The 22694-nt window shown below is 40.5% G+C and overlaps 1 protein-coding gene across 1 annotated transcript; it reads right to left on the reverse strand.

The window, feature by feature from the left end:
- Window positions 1–2611: 2611 nt before the first annotated feature.
- Window positions 2612–17994, reverse strand: LOC135471906 (uncharacterized). Its single transcript, XM_064751331.1, has 9 exons — window positions 17922–17994; window positions 15811–15908; window positions 15019–15077; window positions 11865–11914; window positions 8982–9074; window positions 7647–7814; window positions 6244–6362; window positions 5523–5724; window positions 2612–2895 (listed from the first exon to the last, which is right to left on the reverse strand). Exons 2-9 carry the CDS (start codon window positions 15898–15900, stop codon window positions 2855–2857), a joined length of 822 nt encoding a protein of 273 aa, XP_064607401.1. The 5' UTR covers window positions 15901–15908; window positions 17922–17994; the 3' UTR covers window positions 2612–2854.
- Between the last annotated feature and the right edge of the window lie 4700 nt (window positions 17995–22694).

Consider the following 22694-nt stretch of genomic DNA (forward strand, 5'->3'; position numbering starts at 1 on the left):
AATGTTAAAGTACTTACTTAGGACAAGTCTTAGAATTAGTATTAGAATACTTCTACATCATCGTATTATGGTGAATGTTTAAAATACTTAATCTAGCTCAAATTGTCGGCCTTACAAGCTCTACAGTAGCCTTGCTACCAAACCCAGTTTTCTCCATTTTGTTTCTTAGAAAATCGTGTTCACGGTCTTCACATAATCTAGGGAATGCATGCTGCAGAGCAAGCCCCACTTCTCATAGTTTCTCACACCAAAGGCTTATCATGTTTCGCAATAGCTGCTGCTGTTCGACAAGGGAGGTAATTCATTGGAGGCCTGTCGTGGCAGAACTGCAAGTAGCACAATTCCACCTCATCCTCTTAGATCAGTAGTTGTTAGGGTTCACATGAAACACATCAAAACCTGCCATATCACAAAGTGATAGTAGGCTGAGATGATCGTGATTACCATGGCAACATATGTTGCTATGGTACCATGTCAGCCTAATATCGCTTAAGTGTGCAAAAGGATGACAGCTCTGAATCTTCATATCATACAGCGATATTAGTACAGACATCAGAATGCACTGCCCATAATTTTATGTATGTAAAAGAAATTTCTGACGTCAGATAACAAGAGTTGAAAGTACAAATCTTTGTGTGTGTTTGAGTAATTTGTTATACAGAAAATCGCTAACAAGCTTAAGTCGACTCCTATAGTAATGCCTTATGCCATGGATGAGTTCAGTAATGATGGCCATTTTACATTTTGATCCTACAATGTAATCCCTATGCGTTTTATTTCCTAAGTCATTTCACGTGGATTGTTCAGCGATATACATGCACTAAGCAAGTGTCGTTTCATTCAGTGGTTCCCTACAGTTATAGAATATCCCCTGTGTAGTTCAAATAACCCTGAGTAGTACTGCTTGCCATTGCTCAGATTGCAGGGGGTTAGGGAGAAATCAACACAAAAATGTCTCTGTTGGGTAGCCAGCTGTTGGGGCCAGTTCATACCAGTGACTCTATATTGCTGCAGTGTGCAGATGATGGTCATAGCCACGTCCGCAACATAATAATGCAATGGGGCAAAACTGTACAAATGATGGCAATATTACTCTCCTACAGGGACCACAACCGTAACAGCCTAAATAGTGCAGTGATGCAGAACTGTACGGATGATGGCAATATGACTCCTGCAGGGACCACGTCCGTAACAGGACCTATAAATAAAGCAGTGAGGCAGCACTGTACAGATGATGGCAGGGATAATGGCAGATAACCTACAGGGACCACGTCCGTAACAGGACCTAAATAAGGCAGTGAGGCAGCACTGTGCAGATGGTGGCAATATCACTCTCCTACTGGGACCACGTCCGTAACAGGACCTAAATAATGCAGTGTGACAGCACTGTACAGACGATGGTAACAGGACTCTCCTACTGTCACTGGCACAACATCGTTAATGGGATCTCAAAAATGCCCTCAAGCAGGAAAGCAGATGGCGAAAGGACTGTTCAACAACACACATGCTGGCTTCCTCTCCCGTCGTACGTGAGGTGTGCCAACAACTTGCGAATGAACGTGGGTTTCTCCCGGGCTGTGCCTGGTTTCCTACCACTATGAAGTGAAATATTCTTAATTGAGTACGTATATAAAACACAAATCAAATCAGATAATAAAGGTTGAGCCAACACTTTCTTATACCCGATAAACTTTTGGAAAATGTTCCGACATTGAAGAGGCTATACCAGAGCTCTTTGGCAAAACATCGATCAGCACAATTCCAATCGAATTTATGTTATGTTTTTTTATAGTCTGTGCACGCGTTAACCTTTCAAATCGGTAAGAAAGTGTCATATTATAACTTGAAATTATTATTAATAGTACACATACAAGCCTGATACTTACTGAAAGGCAGTAATTTGAGCCGTTCTTCGTTACCGAATATGGGTTTTATGCCAAAAGGTATAACTTCTTTAAAGAGGAGGTTCAGTGGAAATTTTCAAAAGTAGATGTTTGTTAGTAGGTTTGAAGTCGCTTTCAACATTATTTCGGTAATACCACCACGGTGTCTCCTTGTAGAAGGCCGGACTGAAGTACGACATATTTATAGTGTTGCCTCACTGGAGCGCCATGTCGGAGACACCAGACACGATCTCATACCTAGCTGCATTATGCTTGCACCGGTCTCGACCAATATTTGGCCTTTATTTTTTAAGTTGAGCATCACACGAGGCAGAAGGCATGTGGATATAACTGGATTCAACGCAGGATCTACCGTCTGGGAGACAGATCATCCATCCAAATACTACGCCGCCGCAGCTGATAAACGGAGACGTAGAATGAAGTACAACGGATATGTACTTGTGTGTGGGTTTTCCAAAGAGTGCTGCTCATTAATGAAAAGTACAGGTATAAGTATTCGTTTATTGTGTATCTGTACTTTGACAATGAAATCAGGTGTTCAGTCTGGTGTCATCAGCAGTGTGGCAAAACTATGCAAATGATAGAACCAGAAATAAAATTCTTTACATGAGCCTTTATACCTAAATAAATTAAGGACATCGCAATTAGTCTGTATGGAGAGAAACAAAATAACGGTATCACGTTTTTATTACTATTTATTTCGTGTTCAACGCTGTTTTCAGCAATTTTTCATGTATAAGATGGCAGTCAGGGTTATTGGGTGGAGGCAACGGGAGCAAATCCACCCACGCACGTATGTGTAAACCTGACAAAGTCAAAATACCGATCAACCAGTGCTAAAAGCTGGATTCGAACCCGATGTTTATGGAGAATCATTAATGTTGTTACGAAGTTTATTCAAGTAGGCCAATCCATGATGCTGTCCACGGTGCTGTCTGTGGATATTGGCTCTAGTGTCGCGTTGCATCTTGAAAGCAGTTCTTGACAGGCACTGTAAGTGAACAAGGAAAGAAACTGAGTTAATTGCACCATTAATCAAACCCCGCTGATTAAAAACATTGAAAATATAAAGAGTTAAATATGTGAAGACTCGGTCGAATAACAGGGGTTCATTGCAATTGAACGTCATACTCAAAAGCATTTCACTCAATACAATTCACTCAACGAAGCAGAATTAAAAGTACACAGAAACCATCGATATCCACCAGGTATACATGTATCAGATAATTATATACTGATCCAAAACTGCCAGAGCTGGACTCGATCTTACAACCTTACTTTAAAGAAACAATGCTTTACGCGAATATAATCCAGCGGCCTCCTCACGCGCTCTTCTATAACCACATGTATATGTGTATATATGTAGAGCGGGCTGCTGGTTTTATAAGCTTATCCCAATGCAGTGAGCAGAGGCGGAGTATTTTATATGTTTGCCGGTTAACAGTACAGTATACTCAAAAAATTAATCTGTTTTATCAGAATGTCTGTTGTATATATGCGTGTATGTATGCTTGCGGTTTAACGTCGTACTTAACAATTTTTCAGTCATATGACAACCAGGATTCAATGAGTATGTGTTTATGGTATACAGTGTCTTCTTGTGACAGGTCGAGTCCATGCCGCCAAAGTGTGTCACCACTGAAGCATCATACACAAGATACCAGACATGACACCCTACCCAGTCACATTATACTGACACCAGGCCAACCGAATCCAGGACAAAAGCCCCGTGGACAAAAGCCCTGTGGACAAAAAACCCGGCAGATAAAAGGCCCGTAGTCTTAATTAACCGACAACATATATCTGACAATCTTACAAACATGATGTTAAATATTTGTTGTCGCGAATTCATATAATGTGACTTAATGTGATCTAAAAAAAATGTCTTCAAAGCGTATTCCACTCACTCGGCTTTCCTCTCATATAAGCGTTGTATAGGTACGTTTTCAAAACAATATCGCCAAAAATGACTACCTCTGATGTCTGTGATATTATTATCGCGAATGTTTTTTGTCGAGCAAATATAAGTTTATTCTACCGCTACACTCAGTTTGTTTGGCTGAAGTATTTCAGCATGGCAAACAGGTTATAGCTTACTGCGATTCACAGTATCACCTCGTAGCTGCCGTAAGGTATGTAGTTTGAGTCAGTTTACAGGCATCTTCTGCAACTGTATGTGTTCACTATAACAAATGTATTTAAAAATTTTGATTATTTAGGAATACAAAAACAAATCATATTATAGTTCACAATACAAATATTATTTTTGAATACTCTTAAAAAGGAATAAAAAATAATTAATTTTTATAGGTTACTGTGTATTTTTTTTTCTATTTTATATGCCCTATACATGCATGTATATTTATTTATTTATTTGATTGGTGTTTTACGCCGTACTCAAGAATATTTCACTTAAACGACGGCGACCAGCATTATGGTGGGAGGAAACCGGGCAGAGCCCGGGGGATACCCACGACCATCCGCAGGTTGCTGGAAAACCTTCCCACGTACGGCTGGAGAGGAAGCCAGCATGAGATGGACTTGAACTCACAGCGACCGCATTGGTGAGAGACTCCTGGGTCATTACGCTGCGCTAACGCGCTTACCGACTGAGCCACGGAGGCCCCTACATGCATGTATATGACAAATGAAACCAATCGGTAATCTTAACGTTAAATCAGAAGTATTCTGTACTAATTGCGTAAATTACAATTTTTACATTATTCCCCAAAATCAGTAAAATGATTGTTGGCTGCATATATTTGAACATCTACACTCTGAAAGAATGAAACAGGCACGTTCTGTTTCTTTTGTTTTCTGAGGTTGAAACCATCACTACTATAAGCATTTGGAATCAACCATTCTCTTTAGAGGTGTTAGGCTATAGCACGTAAATTTTCCGGGATAGGAACAATCTGAGACAAGCCACAATACAGCAATTGTTTACCATACTTGTAGACTTCTTCAGCTTTCAGTTAAGCCTGGAATGTAGGTCGAGCATTCTGTATACCGCTGAGAGATATATAGCTCTTTCCGTTGTGGTCAAAAACGGTTAGAATACATGGAGATTGAGCGAGCAAGAAGGGTTCTATAGATTGCAAACATGTATTGAAATGTGAAGCGTCACTAATGTTTCAAGTTTTCTCAAACAACTTATGTCATTTACCATAAACACTAAATACTGATCGAGGGCCTTCGCTCCGCCGGTGGTTTTGTCAGCTGGGCTTTTGTCCGCGGGTTTTTTTCGGCCGGGACATTTCTATGTCCTCCAGGCCAACCAGTCGTTTCCTTGTTCTGACCTCTCTCTGCTGAGTGCCAAGCGAGACAGCAGCAAGTACCATTTTTAAATTCTTTAGTACCCGGGTTTGATCTCGGGGTCACTTGACTTCCGAATGTCTGTTGTCTGAGTGATGGTAGAATTATCCTGTTATCGTAACACATATATTCTGTCCTATTCACGGTAATATCCTGTTCGCCTAATAGAATGTTTATATTGGATTAATAGAATATGTGTGTCATATTTAGAACAATCTGCTGCAAAATAAGATTACATTCTAGCATCACTCAGACAACAGATTTTCTGTTAAAATTAACATATTAATTTTTTTTTCAGTGTACCTCCGTATTTTGTCGCCGATTTGTCACACAGGTCCTTGTAACCTCCCGTTGCACGGAACAGGTCGAATGCCGGGTTCCACCAGTCTGGGATAGGGCTGCCTTTCTTCACTAGAACCGCGCTTCCAGTCCGCCCACATTGAAGTCTGTCAGGTAGTGTGTCGAATCCAGGGATGGAGGAGCGAGGGGAAAACAGGGCATCAGCCTGTCGGGCAAATATGTAAAATATTCTATCTTTCAGGTATATAAATAAATATCATATCTAATGATTATCTATAAAGCTATGTATTATTACATCAGTGTGGTATTACACTCAGAATTTTATTGTGCAATTAAAAACAAGTCTGTTTATGTGATGCTAGAATGTATTCGGATACTGCATCAGGCTGTTCTGTTAAATAATATAGTATTAATTAATATTATTATTAATAATATTAAGTTGTCTTACATGAAATACTGGGGATCACCTGCCTTCCACGATATAGCGATACACCACCATCATACGTCATACGCACAGAAAGTTCGTCAAATATTTGCCCAAAACACGAGCGGTTTTAATTACTCCGCACAAAAGTTTTCTCCACCCATAGAAATGACCGCCGTCACGTATACAAGAAATATATTTCAGTAGTCATATACACCAACCAATCAATCATTTGTAACCTTACACCGTTATATTAAGGATGTATTACAGTTCTGATTTCCATATTCGGTGGCATCTTACCGTTCCGTTTGTAAGCAGATCTTTCGCTTCTTCTATACCACTAGCCACAACAAATCGGGCTCCTGTCTTGCCGAGACGGGTCAGACATTGAGCTCCCGTTGCAGCACCATTCAAGAATGCTGTCAAAGAGAAATACTGATAACGGCCGCTGATAAATAAACTTGTATATATATATAGACTTGGTGTTGCCTATATACAGTGATATCTACTTACAAGAGTTTCATTGTTTGACTAGGGTTTATATATTATTTCAACATTATTTCAGTCACGTATAATTGATTTATTTATTTGATTGGAGTTTTATGCCGGACTCAAGAATATTTCACTTATACTACGGCGATCAGCATTATGTTGGGAGGAAACCCAACAGAGCCAGGCGAAAAACCCACGACCATCCACAGGTTGCTGCAGACCGTCCCACGTCACCCAGTCACATTATACTGACACCAGACACGATGTCACACAGTCACATTATACTGACAGCAGGCACTATGCCACCCAGTCACATTATACTGACACCAGACACGATGTCACCCAGTCACATTACACTGACACCAGACACAATGTCACACTATATTGACACCGGACACGATGTCACCCAGTCACAGTATACTGACACCAGACACGATGTCACCCTGTCACATTATACTGACACCGGACACGATGTCACCTGGTCACATTATACCGACACCAGACACGATGTCATCCAATCACAGTACACTGACACCAGGGACGATGTCACCCAGTCACATCTGAACGTTGACACGGTAACGTTCATGTATACTTACTGATGGTTGCCCCAGTAACTTTAGTTCATGTATACTCACTAATGGTTGACCTAGTAACATTAGTTCATGTGTACTCACTGATCCTTGTCCCAGTAACGTCCATTCATGTATGCTCACTGATAATTGTCCTAGTAACGTCCATTGAATTATACTCACTGATCGTTGTTCAGATAACGCTAGTTCATGTATGGTTGACCCGGTAACGTTCGTTCATGTATACTCACTGATGGTTGACCTAGTAACATTAGTTTATGTGTACTCACTGATCCTTGTCCCAGTAACGTCCATTCATGTATGCTCGCTGATGGTTGATCCAATAACTTTCGTTCATGTATACTCACTGACGGTTGACCAAGTAACGTTTGTTTATGTACGCTCACTGATGGTTGACCCCAGTAACGTTATTTCATGTATACTCACTTATGGTGACCCAGTAACGTTCATTCAGGTATACTCACTGAAGCTTGACCCAATAACGTTTGTTCGTGTCTGCGCACTGATGTTTGACCCAGTAATGTTTCTTCATTTCTTCTCACTGATGGTTGGCCGCAGTAACTTTATTTCATGTATACTCACTGCTGCTTCACCCAGTAACGTTCGTTCATGTATACTCACTGATGGTTGACCCAGTGACGTTCGCCGGGTGAAATTCTCGCGGGTTTCCCGGAAGAACCTGGAACCTGGCGGAGCTGCTGGTAAAGGCCTGAGTGAAGTCCACGGCGTTCAAACGTTCTGCAGTGTCCAGGTAGCCCGGACAGGCGTCAAACCAACCTGCCATAATCCCTGCACATGAATACGGGGACAATCGTCATGGACAGCGGAACCAGTTCTCAAGTGTTTGTATGAGCAGTGGTTGAGGGTCGGTTTCAAATTAGGCGAGGGTACAAGTGCTTGCCTAGTAAAATTGGTTGCATGCTTTTCAAAAAAGTTCCCTCAGCACCACCACCATCTCCCCACTCCCCCCCCCCCCCCGCGATTCCGCGCCTACTGACCACGGATTACAAAGATCTCTATCAAACCTTTAATTAGCAGTATCTTATGATGATGGCCGTAATAAAACGATCGCGATCAATATTTTATCATGAAAAAGTATGATTAATTATCAATGATGACCTAAGCATAGATATCAAAATGTTGGGTGTAAAATTATAACCATCATATTCATTCAAGTAATCAAAGAATCCCGACCAATATTACTTTTGTTATTATTATTATTATTTCATCGGTGTTAAACGCCCCACTCAAGAATTCTGCACTTGTATGGCGGCGGACAGGTGCATTGGTGGAGGAAATCGTAGAGCCTGTAGGAAACCATCGCCCAGTACCATGTAAGTACTAGACAAATCTCTTGGCTTAACACCGCAGCTGCACCAGCGAGAAATGGGTTCGAACGTGTGGCCTGGTCGATGATCTGACAGCAGCAGCGAGCCGGTGTTTTAACCGCCTGAGGCAAACAGTGGCCTCTCCACCAATACAGGGTTTAGTGGTAAATGATTTATAGTGTATAATGGTTTTTAAAAATTCAAGCCTCTCTAATGACTTGTCAGGTTCTCTGTACTCCAAATCGCTTCCATCTGCACCACACACGCAATAATTGTAAACGAACGATAACAGAATATGGAAACAAAGATACCGGTCTTTCTTATACTGGTCCAGGTAACACAGGTACACTCAAAAACTAATGTGTTAATTTTAACAGAAACTCGGTTGTCTGAGTGATGTTACAATGTATTCTATTATTATGATATGTAATACTGTGCCATGTTCAAAGGAATATCCTGTACGTTGTTCTAATGCAATCAATGTGTTTAACACAAAAATCTGCTGCAATAACAGAATATATTCTAGTATAAGTAAGCTAACAGACTTTCTGTTGCATGCAACAGATTGTTTTTTTAATAGTAGACACATGTACTATTGCGAACAAGCATTTGTCCACAAGGCACTCACCTCTGCCCGGATAGAAGCGGTTGTTTATGGTCCGTACACACTCCACAAAAGGATTCACGGTAAACGCACACTTCTCCCCAGCGACGCTGCACACTGCGACGCAAAGGTTGCTTTTGAGTCGTACATATATAAGCACACAGGTGTTATATTGATGAACTTCAAGTATCCCACTAAACACGAGTCAGTTAAAATAACGGAATATAATACAATTTTGAGTGAAATATCCGTTTTTTTTCCTTCATACATCAGATCATTCGTTAAATTTATACCGGAGATCTCATTAGTACGAATATGACCACCTGGTATAAATGTGGGACCTTTGTTCAATACATTTCAAAAAGACATTTTATTTATTTATTTATTTATTCGCCGTACTCAAGAATATTCAACAATCGTCTGGACAACGGCTAGACAAGTCCACGGTCGTTGGGACAATTCAACAGTCGTTGGGACAATTCCAAACTCGTCAGGACAATTTCACAGTCATTGGGACAATTCCACAGTCGTTATGACCATTTCACAGTCGTTGGGGCAATTCCACGGTCGTTAGGACAATTCCACAACCGTCGGGACAATTTCACAGTCGTTGGAACAATTCCGCACTCGTCAGGCGAATTTCACAGTCGTCGGAACAATTCCACGGTCGTTCGGACAATTGCACAGCCATCTGAACAATTCCACAGTCGCTGGGACAATTAAAGAGTCGTTGGGTCCATTGCACAGTCGTTAGGACAATTTCACATGCGTTGGGCCAATTCCACAGTCGTCATGACAATTTCACAGTCGTTGGGACAATTCCACAGTCGCTAGGACAATTAAGCAGTCGTTGGGTCAATTCCACAGTCGTCGGGTCAATTCCACAGTCGTCATGACCATTTCACAGTCGTTTGGACAATTCCACAGTCGTTAGGACAATTAAACATTCGTTCGGTCAATTCCACAGTCGTTGGGACAATTCCACAGCCACCTGAACAATTCCACAGCCGTCATGACCATTTCACAGTCGTTGGAAAATTTCACAGTCATTGGGACAATTCCACACTCGTCAAGACAATTCCACAGTCGTTGGGACAATTCCACAGTCGTTATAACCATTTCACAGTCGCCGGGACAATTCCACAATCGTTAGGCCAATTCCACAGTCGTTGGGCCAATTCCACAGTCCTTGGGACAATTCCACAGTCGTTAGGACAATTCCACAGTCGTTAGGACAATTAAACAGTCGTTGGGTCAATTCCACAGTCGTCGGGTCAATTCCACAGTCGTCATGACTATTTCACAGTCGTTGGGACAATTCCACGGTCGTTAGGACAATTCCACGGTCGTTAGGACAATTCCACAGCCATCTGGACAATTCCACAGTCGCTGGGACAATTTCACAGTCATTGGGACAATTCCACACTCGTCAAGACAATTCCACAGTCGTCGGGACTATTCCACAATCGTTAGGACAATTCCACAGTCGTTGGGCCAATTCCACAGTCGTCATGACCATTTCACAGTCGTTAGAACAATTCCACAGTCGTTAGGACAATTAAACAGTCATTGGGTCAATTTCACAGTCGTCAGGTCAATTCCACAGTCGTTGGGATAATTCAACAATCGTTGGGGCAATTCCAAAGTCGTCTGGACATCAATTCCACTGTCGTTATAACCATTTCACAGCCGCTGGGACAATTCCACAATCGTTAGGACAATTCCACAGCCCTTGGGCCAATTCCACAGTCGTCATGACCATTTCACAGTCGTTGGGACAATTCCACAGTCGTTAGGACAATTAAACAGTCGTTGGGTCAATTCCACAGTCGTCGGGTCAATTCCACAGTCGTCATGACTATTTCACAGTCGTTGGGACAATTCCACGGTCGTTAGGACAATTCCACGGTCGTTAGGACAATTCCACAGCCATCTGGACAATTCCACAGTCGCTGGGACAATTTCACAGTCATTGGGACAATTCCACACTCGTCAAGACAATTCCACAGTCGTCGGGACTATTCCACAATCGTTAGGACAATTCCACAGTCGTTGGGCCAATTCCACAGTCGTCATGACCATTTCACAGTCGTTAGAACAATTCCACAGTCGTTAGGACAATTAAACAGTCATTGGGTCAATTTCACAGTCGTCAGGTCAATTCCACAGTCGTTGGGATAATTCAACAATCGTTGGGGCAATTCCAAAGTCGTCTGGACATCAATTCCACTGTCGTTATAACCATTTCACAGCCGCTGGGACAATTCCACAATCGTTAGGACAATTCCACAGCCCTTGGGCCAATTCCACAGTCGTCATGACCATTTCACAGTCGTTGGGACAATTCCACAGTCGTTAGGACAATTAAACAGTCGTTGGGTCAATTCCACAGTCGTCGGGTCAATTCCACAGTCGTCATGACTATTTCACAGTCGTTGGGACAATTCCACGGTCGTTAGGACAATTCCACAGCCATCTGGACAATTCCACAGTCGCTGGGACAATTTCACAGTCATTGGGACAATTCCACACTCGTCAAGACAATTTCACAGTCGTCGGGACTATTCCACAGTCATTATAACCATGTCACAGTCGCCGGGACAATTCCACAATCGTTAGGACAATTCCACAGTCGCTAGGACAATTCCACAGTCGCCGGACAATTCACAGTAGCTAGAGCAATTCCACAGTCGTTTGGACAATTCCACAGAGGCCGGAACAATTCCACAGAGGCCGGGACAATTCCACAGTCGCTACGACAGCTCCACAGTCACCGGGACAAATCCACAGCCGTCGGGACAATTCCACAGTCACCTGGACAATTCCACCGTCAGGACACTTCTAGTGTAAAGAGTGCGCCCGTATGCGTGGAAAGTCCTTCTTATTTACATGAACATACAATCCTACCTTTATTGACCAAGTCCACGGTAAAACCCTGGAGCACACCTTTCTTGTCCCTAGAGATGAAAAATAAAAATACATTTAAAAGATTCTAGATAAGATGTAATGAATGTATGTAGTGGCAACAATACGTAACGTGATTGTGACACATACATGCATTTGCCTTTGTCCCCCGTTCTCATTGATCGCGAAGCCTTGAGACCTTAACATAAATAAATAAATGCTAATGCTAAATTAAGAAATAAAGTGTGCAAGCTTTTCAGAGTAGGCCTATGTTAATATTTTTATTAATTAATTTCACTTACGATTTAACAAATAATCAAGATTTTTCACTTACAGGTAGAATGTTAGTTTTATGAGTGGTGGAAACCGGAATGCACAAAGTAAACCTCTGGCAAGTCACTAACGAGCTTTCCCATGTGTGACGTACGCGTAAACGGTCTTCAATGAGCGTTAAGCTGCCAATTTTATTAAAATTAGGTCGTATCTATATCGCCTCGCTAGCAACGATCTAACACACTTTCAATCCCCGCCGCGTTCATGGGGTGTGTCCCTTTTAGCCAATCACAGACGCGCGCAACAAGGCAACAGTCACGGACACGAGTTGTGAAGCCCGGGCCAAGTAACAGCTCGGCGGCTATGCTTTACCAAAAGTTGGCACCAATGCTCTGGGAATTTGCTGTGCGACCTACATTTACCGCAGACGTTGTAAGCGCAGCAATATACATACGATTGAATTTTAATTAGATTGGTCAAACTGCATGCGCGAACGGTCATACGAGCGTAGTCGACCACTAACTGTCATGAAGGTCTCACGAACAGTGAGCGCAGGGAAATCTACAAATTCCCTGTCCAAGGCCGGGAATGAACCTGTACCTCATGTGTTTTAGTGCCTGAAAAACATGCGCCTTTATAACAACTCTGCCACGATCGTAAATAAGTAATTTAGACACCTAGTATTGATCATTCATTATGATTATGTGTTAAATAACACTTAACTTTAAGCGGGGATGAGACCAGGCAAACCTCGGGGCACACCACTGTTCCGCTGATAATACATATCCGATAAATCATCCGATTACATATCCGATAAATCATCTGGCGTATTGACTGCCTGGCTTGTTAACGCTCATATATTTATTTATTTCTTTGATTGGTGTTTTACGCTGTACTCATTCCAAAAATATTTCACTTATACGCAGTAGCCAGCATTATGGTGTTAGAAAACTGGACAGAGCCCGGAGGAAACCAACGACCATCCACACGTTGCTGGCAGACCTCCCCCCTACGGCCGGAGAGGAAGCCAGCATGAGCTGGACTTGAACTTACACTATTGGTGAGAGCAAAACGGTCAAATATATGCCTGCTCTGTTTACAGAACATGTTTATTCATATATTGTATATAATGATTTAGGCAATACTCATGCAGGAACACTTTATCTTTATAACGGCAGATCAGAGCAAGAAAACAGGACTGGTTGGTCCGGTGTCAGTATATTGTGACTGGGTGGGTGTCAGTATAATGTGACTGAGTGCGGTGTCAGTATAATGTGACTGAGTGGGGTGTCAGTACAATGTGACTGAGTGGGGTGTCAGTACACTGTCACTGAGTGGTGTGTCAGTATAATGTGACTGGGTGTGGTGTCAGTATAATGTGACTGGGTGTGGTGTCAGTATAAAGTGACTGGGTGTGGAGTCAGTATAATGTGACTGGGTGTGGTGTCAGTATAATGTGACTGAGTGCGGTGTCAGTACAATGTGACTGAGTGGGGGTGTCAGTATAATATGACTGGGTAGGGTGTTAGTATAATGTGACTGAGGTGTCATGGCTGGTGTGTTCGGCATGATACTTCAGTGGTGGCAGCACTCTGGCGACATGGACTCGCCCTGCCACAAGAAGACACAGTATATGTACACACACATGACCCTTGTCGTCATATGACTGTATAAATTATATACGACGTTAAACCCAAGCATATACGTACATAAAGTTGTCAGGCATACACGTAATGTACCCATAAGTCACTACATACAGTGTTCTATGCATACAGTGTTTTATGTTTATAATATTTGTCTGTATACCTGTATATGGACGTTTTAATGCTCGGATATTAGGGTATCTTGAACACCCTGTTTACACGAGCAGAGCGAATTTGGTTTAAGTCCCAACGTGAATTTCAGCCAGTTTAATTGGTGTGGCTCGTGTGAAAGCTAAACGTGGGTATTAGTGAACTGCATGCATGAAATACGCATGAACCGTCTTAAAATCGCTTTTAGCCATTTTACAACTGGCTTAGACTTAAACTGGTTCTGATCTGATACCGATTAAATTTTATACGTTTAAAATGGGTTTTGTATAATAAAAACTAATGCAATGACATTATATAAATCTGATGATGCCTAGGCCTATACCAACGAGCTTCTATCTCACATACCCTCTAAAAGCGACTGAGAAAGATGTCACCCATGACTGTGACAAAATACACCTTTGTGTGGCAGCTGTACACCATTTGTGTGATTTGTGCAACACAATCTGTGCACTGTGTATCACTGGTACACGTGCCGTACCCTGTTTCTTCTAAAATTTGGGACGCCTGGTCTGCTCCTTTTAGTTAATATATATGTAATTCTAGTAGGGATGTCAAGTTTCTTTTTTCTCACATGATTAGACCATCTAATGAACAACATACAGATATATTTACTTTCTAGAAGGCTGATAAAGAACTGTAACATTCAACTTTCAACCCTACGGGCAAAATATCTCTCTCAAATTTGAACACAGTCGTTTTAAGAGAGTATTGACAAGTAAGAAGCTGCATGGTACCACTTTTGTTTCCGTACCTGTTTAAATTTTTTTGAATAATTTTTTAGACACATGGTCAAGAGCACGCTCGTACATTTATAATCACAGCCTACAAAGTCTTTCCCTAATGACTCCTCGTCGTCATATAGCTTAAAAATTGTTAAGTACTACGTACAATCCCAAGCATACCTGGAAGTCATTAAATATCACACATGCATACTTACCTTTGTCAGTCTCATCAGCTTGATGAAAACAGCTGCATGTTTGATCATTTAACGTATATATATATATATATATATATATATATATATATATATATATATATATATATATATATATATATATATATATACTCACTCGAAAAAATAAGGTTTGCGATTGGCATCCGTTGAGAACAGCCATGTTTTTGACGGCTTCTGCAACCAAATGGAATGAAACAGCAGGTAAACAAGAATTCTGAAAGCATCACTGCCAAATATACATCTATAACGCTATGGTATCTCTGGGTTTAAATTGAGAACATGCAATTTGTTATGTGTACAGTGGAGATCGTAGCCGACTTTCGCTGTCGTCCTAGCACAACACAAATTACTACGGAGCCTCTCAGCAATGCGATCGCTGTGAGTTCAAGTGGAATCCCTCTCCTGTCGTATGCGAGGAGGTCTGTTAGCAACGTGTGGATGATGATCGCGCGTTTTGCCCGGGTTCTGTCCGATTTCCTTCCACCATAATGTTGCTCGCCGTCATATAAGTGAAACATTCTTGAGTACGGCCTAAAACACCAATCAAATAAATAAATAAATAAATGTATACATAGTATCATTAAAAAAATGTACACCATTTAAATACAGTTCAGGATAACCAAAAACGTTGTGTAGAGTATTGTGAGAAATACGTAAAATCTGCCAATAAATGCATATAAAACCCATTTAAGTTGACGATAAATTGACAAATCATTACTAAACATCCTAGCATGTCCAAGTATACTAAACACGTGCAAAGGTTTAGTTAACACTCTTAAATGTTATACATGACGAAAAATAGCGCGGACAGACATAATGACAGACAGACAGGCCGACAAACCTGGTGACTATCGATTTACCGATCTAAAGTGAATGTTGTCTTTCGAAAGTAACAACCGTTACTTACGGTGTCAGTCTGGGTGTGAACTGAGACAGATGTACCATAGCCTGCTGTACACAAAGACGCGAGAAGCGCCAGAAACACAAGTCCATGCATCCCCGTGGCTGGATCGAAAGGAAGCAAGGAGAATTTGGTAATACATGCTTAAGGCGACTTACAATAGTGGTCAAGCTGGATCCCTAAGAAAGATCTCTGTCCTTCAGTGTGCCTTTTATTATTTGTCTTAGCTGACCCAGGCATGATATTCTTTTGTTATTTATTTATTTGTTTATTTATTTATTTATTTACTGATTTGATTGTTAACGGCATTCTCAAGAATGATTCATGCACTAGCTTATACGATGGCGGTCAATGCATTGTGGGTGGAGGAACAGGAGTACCTGCATGGAAAACCATAGTGAGCTTTGAAAGTTGCTGACAATCTTTCTCACAATATCGTAGCAGACAAGACCAACTCTCTTCAACGAATGTCCCACAGAGTAAACATTCTCACAAGCATCGTGAAAAGAAGAAAAACTTTCAGATACCCAGATTCCTCAACCTACTCGCTTATGAAAGAGTAACTTTCAGTGCAATTTATCCATATTTTCAATTCCATTTTGGAGACAAAACCACAATGGTTGGATAGGCCAGCGTCAGGACTTGACAAAAAGTATAATTTTAGGTCAACACAGAATAATGCATTCAGAATGTACTTGAATAAACACCTTGCAAACTTGCCAAAAGATTGAAGAATTACAGCACGCTTAATACGGGACAATACTGCATGAATGTAGATATCTTTGATGAGTGAAAAAATCGTTAAAACATCACATCATTAAAGATTATTCTGATGTCAATTACACGTGTAACCATGGCGTTGTAGTCCTAACGTAAGCATCGTGTTTGAACCTTGCTAGCGTACATAGCGTATTCTGTTATTAAAACATAATACTGCGTAATATTTAACATATTATCCTGTTACTCTAACGCAATCTTTCTGTGAAATTAATAGAATGTATATGCTAACAGAATAATTTCTCACAATAAACAGAATATATTCTAGCATCACTCAAACAACAGAATTTCTGTTAATTTAACAGATTACTTTTAAGAGAGTAAGGTTTAACATTTACACCTCACTTATAATTAGGGCTCATATATAACCTGAATGGTTCAGTGCAAGTGTACTGTTCTTTACAGCTGCTTTATCTCCACGTTCATCTGCATATCAGGCCAGTACATGCAAATACAGCCCTCGCATTGCCTTCTCCAGTTAAAAGGGATTCGATCCTGCTATACCGGTCTAATTATAAATCTATTCAGACAGACCTGAATTTGCACAAAAACCGTTGAATTCACATGTACCGTAAAATGTATATGTTATAGGCCTGCATGTAACCAGTCGGACAGGGTTCATTTCAAACCCTGTTTGTTTGTTTGTTTGTTTTTTCTTTATTTTGAGTGAAGTCTAACGTCGTACAAGCTGAATGTTTCACTTACGTGTACATGTATATATTAAAGGAGTGTTATCTTATTGTGAAGAAAACACTGTTTAGTTCGTATTGTTCTCACTATGGTCAGTATATTCACAGAAAAGTTTTAATAAAATAAAGAACTACCACCTATATATCAACTCTTTATTTACCCATAAAATATGTACATGTACAAGGCTTAAATTGTAGAGAACTACCACGTATATATCAACTCACTGTTTACCCATAAAATATGTACATATACAACGCTTAAATTGTAGAGAACGACCACGTATATATCAACTCGTTGTTTACCCATAAAATATGTACATATACAACGCTTAAATTGTAAAGAACTACCACGTATATATCAACTCACTGTTTACCCATAAAATATGTACATATACAACGCTTAAATTGTAGAGAACGACCACGTATATATCAACTCGTTGTTTACCCATAAAATATGTACATATACAACGCTTAAATTGTAGAGAACGACCACGTATATATCAACTCGTTGTTTACCCATAAAATATGTACATATACAACGCTTAAATTGTAAAGAACTACCACGTATATATCAACTCACTGTTTACCCATAAAATATGTACATGTACAAGGCTAAAATTGTAAAGAACTACCACGTGTATATCAACTCACAGTTTACAAGAGCAGAGTAGATGGATACTGTTCCCTCACTGTTCGACGTCTATAGACCTATATTATATAGAGCCTATACTCGGCAGGATGACTAACACAAGAAATCTTGCTCCTGTGTCAACTCAGACAGCTTCCGCATGAGCGGAAGACCCTAGATGTACAAACACCTCGTCATGAGGAGCCATATACAGTAAACTCACATTCCCAAGCGTTCTCCTTCGGCTACACGCACCAGATCATGACAAGGCAAACCATGCCAACACAACAACAACAAACCAATGTCACCTATATACCTGGATCAGATTCCACAAAGTCATCATGGCTGCAGGTTTCCAGGTATTCAATAAATTTTACTGCAGACGACGCAAGTATTTTAATATCTAGGCAAATAGGGTCTAAAAATGTTAATTCATTAAATCAAATATAAAATTCTTGCGACTGACAAAATCATGCGCATGCCTATATTATACTGTGAGGGGACGTGTTAGAGGAAGAAGAGCACCTGTAACTTTTACAAAGCCATGCACACACGCTCCGTTAATGCAAAAATGCATCGTCAGGTGATTGCTGGGTTAAATATTCACACCCTGTCCGAAACCTTTCAAATGAACAATATAAGCCATTGCCAAGATTTTCATGCGTACAGACCATTTATTCATTTCACGTCGCGTTACTTGAAGATTAATTGGGTCCTAACAGAACGATGAAATTGAACACACCATATGATTCGGGTCGACTGAACACGAAGATGTAAACTCATCAGTTTCTGAACAAATCTAATGTTTCCTGAATTCAGTTAAAGATTGCTGGATATAGTGTGTTTCTTTGTCAAATATCATCGGGTCCTGAATTATTAACACGTGATCTAGATCATATAACGCACCAATCTGGGGTATTTTTTTTACCACATCCCTCTTTTTCTTTCTTAGATACTTTCCACAGCTGCCAATAATTTTTACGTATATGACGATTTAGTAGACTGTGGAACTGAGGGTTGGTAGGGGAGGGTGAAGAATTGCTGGGACTTTTTCCGGAATGGGCTTATAAGCCAGAATATAGCAGAATATTTACCGTGCTTTTTGTTTTCTTTCTATATTTGGGACTTTTACGCCCTACTCTAGAATATTTGACTTACATGACATGGTCAGGTTTATGCATGATCCTTCGCCCTGTACCTGACAAATATCCGACTTTGCCCAATAACGGACTTCGAGCACGCGACCTCAATGACCTACAGGGGATCGAGTGGCGACAACTCACGACTGGTACAGGCTCATGGACACCTCACTCTGTTTTCTCTTACCATTCACACTGTCGTCCACATATCAGATCACATCATGCACATTAACATCGTGAAGAATCGCATCATGAGGGATACGCATCATGCACGATCAGATCATGACGAATCGCAACATGCAGGATCGCATCATGAAGAATCGCAAAATGTACGATCACATCATGACGAATCGCAACATGCAGGATCGCATCATGAAGGGTCACAAAATGCACGATCAGATCATGGCGAATCGCAACACGGGATCTCATTATCACGAATCGCAACATGCAGGATCGCATCATGAAGGGTCGCAAAATGCACGATCAGATGTTGACGAATCGCAACATGCAGAATCACATCATACGAACACGTGGATAATTTGTGAAAAATGTGGACTATCCTGGCAACTTTTCCTGTTGAAGACATATTTACATGATCGGAAAACGCTTGAAACACAGGTTAATCAGAGAAACACGATTGTACAAAATATAGAAGTCGATTTTCTGATATTTCTATTTTACTTCGGTTTTTTTACAGTCGGCTCGCCCATAAAATACAAAATAAAATTTGTGCTGCCTTTTATGAGAGAAAGAAACGGTCATTTTTGAGTGTCTAAAATAAATTGACGACCAAAGATGTTTGTTGCGTAACTCATCCATACCTTGATTCGAACCTAGTCAACGAGATATCTGATTACACAACAGGTGCCAAGACGAAAATTAAGGTGTTCAAGTCTATTCTACCCCAAAAAATGAAGAAAAGGTGGGGAAAAAACATTCTACCGTTCTCTTTCACTCACTCAACGGAGCTCATGAATTTTAGACGTCAACGGCAGGCTGAGCAGTTGAACTAGATGTTTCAAATTTGTCCATGACGTACATGTTGGTATGTAACAAGTGTTTTTAATAACAAAAGTGATACCTATAACTGTGTGAAACAGCACCTTTCTCACAGAAGCACATCCCATATTTCACCTATATATAAATCATGACAACAAATCTAGCACGTAATCATATCATTTCATTTGCAGAATAAGCATCAGGGCGATGAATTATTCGCGGAGGTAAACTTACCCGCTGGTATGTTGTGTGACACACTTGATGTTGTTTGCAAGGTCCTCTCTATTTAATATGTATATTTGCACGCGGCCCGAAACTCACAGTGGGCGTAGAATTTGTGAGCAATGACTATAACAACAAAATCCCGTGTCGGGGGAACAGTCGCTACGTGGAAATCAATATGAGCAGATGTATAGGTGGCGACGACTTTCGTATTGGTTATCCATTGATTTTCTTTGCTCTTTGTGTAGTAAATTTGTCAACTTCTGCCTCAAAAATTTATATACCCTTACCATGGCATACCACTGCCTGTAGTTTGTCCTTTTATCTGCAACATATCAAAAAATCAACCGAGCATAACGACCATTTTTTGAGGTGTGGTTGCTGGAAGGAAAGTCATAGCATCCTGTTACCTTGGTAACCTCCAGGGGGAGTAGGAAGTAACACGGGCAAAAATGTTTTTATTGCTATCCAAACAGACAAAATTCTGATATATTTTAACTAGGTGCAAACTAGCAGTGGTGTTTATAGTGCATCAACGACATAAAATGTCTGTATGGCAGTTACACTTAATCAGTGCTCCTTCTGGGATAGTGCAACGACTGGTTGACCCGTATCAGTATAATGGCTCGGGCGAGGCGTCTTACTTGTCTCATTGAAGCAGCACTAGATAAAAGAGCGGTGGAAATCTGTCCTGCGACAAAGAGGCACATTACATATACCATAGGGATTCCTATCATATGACGAAAAAATTGTTCAGTACGACGTTAAACCCCAAGCACTCACTCATTCACTCAGTGCTCCTTCTCTCTTCCGTTCGGAGGCAAATCTTGGAGCCAGTTGCTTGAATTGCGCATGTGTAACCTATGGTGTGGCTGTCAGTGTACTTAATACGTCAAGGAAAAGGCAATCAAAATGCTCACAGCTAACCTTTTGGCAAATCCAGAACGGTCTCTCAACCATATATTTATATTGCTGTGACCACCATAAAGTACTTTAACTACATATAGTAATCCTGAAAGAGCTCGGAACATTATTTGGTTCAAACCTGCAGAACTCGCTTAGAGACGAGAAAACCTGGTATATATAGGCCACTTTATTCATCCCTGGACATGCAGGTCTTTGGTGTCGACGGGATAGTCAGAAATGTCATGGTCCGTATAAGACAGGTGAGTATAAACGCTCTGCTCAGAAATGTTGCATTATTCTGCAAAACACAAATTAGCTGCCACTTTGTTGCCCCAAAAGAATATGTTCAAGTTACTGTCCTATGCGCAACCGCGAACCCCCGCTGCGCACTGATCAATATTGCAAATTACACGCACTTCCGCACTGTAAGAAACTTGTAAATTTTGTACAGTATATGCCAGGAGATTTACTCTTCAGATAATTAGATTTTTATTTTATATTGTGTAAAGTCAGTGCATTATACGTATATTTTTCATTCAGCAAATCTGCTTAGTATATGTTTATTATATTTGCACAGCAGTGTTCGTTGTTGTTTTAGATAGGGTAATGAGTGCATTGTGTTTTCTACAGTTGAGTGTGTCTAGATATAATTTGTATTATAAATAGGACATATTTTCATTGAGTTTTTGACTGAAGTTCACAGCGATTTGAATGATATATACAGCGCTGTTGTAGCACGAGTAACGTGCTTTGATTATATCATGTAAGAGTTGTTCCCCCTGAATTTATATTCTACTGGATTAATCGAATTTGATTAAGTCAACACGTATTTGTTACTTTCATTTGTATACTAGAAAGTTTGAATGGTTGTTTTAGTGGACGATCTTCACGATACATAGCTTCACAAGATTTGCGAGATAATGACAGTATTTTTTTCATGTGTGTCTGTTATTTCATGTAATATGACGGAGAAATTTCGTTGTTTATTTACGTACACAGTCGTCTTGGTCTAATTGACTATTATTAGATTTCACGACTTATTATATAGTACAGGTGCGTGCGATGTTCATATGATTGTATTCCTTATCACTGTTTTGATGTACTGTATTTCTGCATTTTACAGAACTGATAACCAGCTGCCAAACTGATTGATGAACTCTCTGTCACGTCGTGCACGCTGAATACACTGTTCCTGAAATATTCTCCTATTGGGCATTTTATATCAGTCAGGATTACCGGTCTCAACCAGCCTTCAAGGTCGATTCACGCGACACACACCCCCCAGTGACATCATTAAACTATCCTTAAACCTCATTAAACTGTATAGATTCTGATTGTAAACTATGCGAAATAGCATTCAAACGCCTTGAGCATCTTGTTCAGAAGCCCTAATGCTTGACTGGGAGTTCAGAAATTCCTACCAGGTGACAGACTTGTCATTTTTGATAGACGTACATATTAATTAATATTTTGGTACAGGTGACATGTTTAATAGATACATCTCCTAACCCTCCAAAAATAAATAAATAA

The sequence above is a fragment of the Liolophura sinensis genome, chromosome 7 (genome assembly GCF_032854445.1).
Source record: "Liolophura sinensis isolate JHLJ2023 chromosome 7, CUHK_Ljap_v2, whole genome shotgun sequence".
Classification (NCBI taxonomy): domain Eukaryota; kingdom Metazoa; phylum Mollusca; class Polyplacophora; order Chitonida; family Chitonidae; genus Liolophura; species Liolophura sinensis.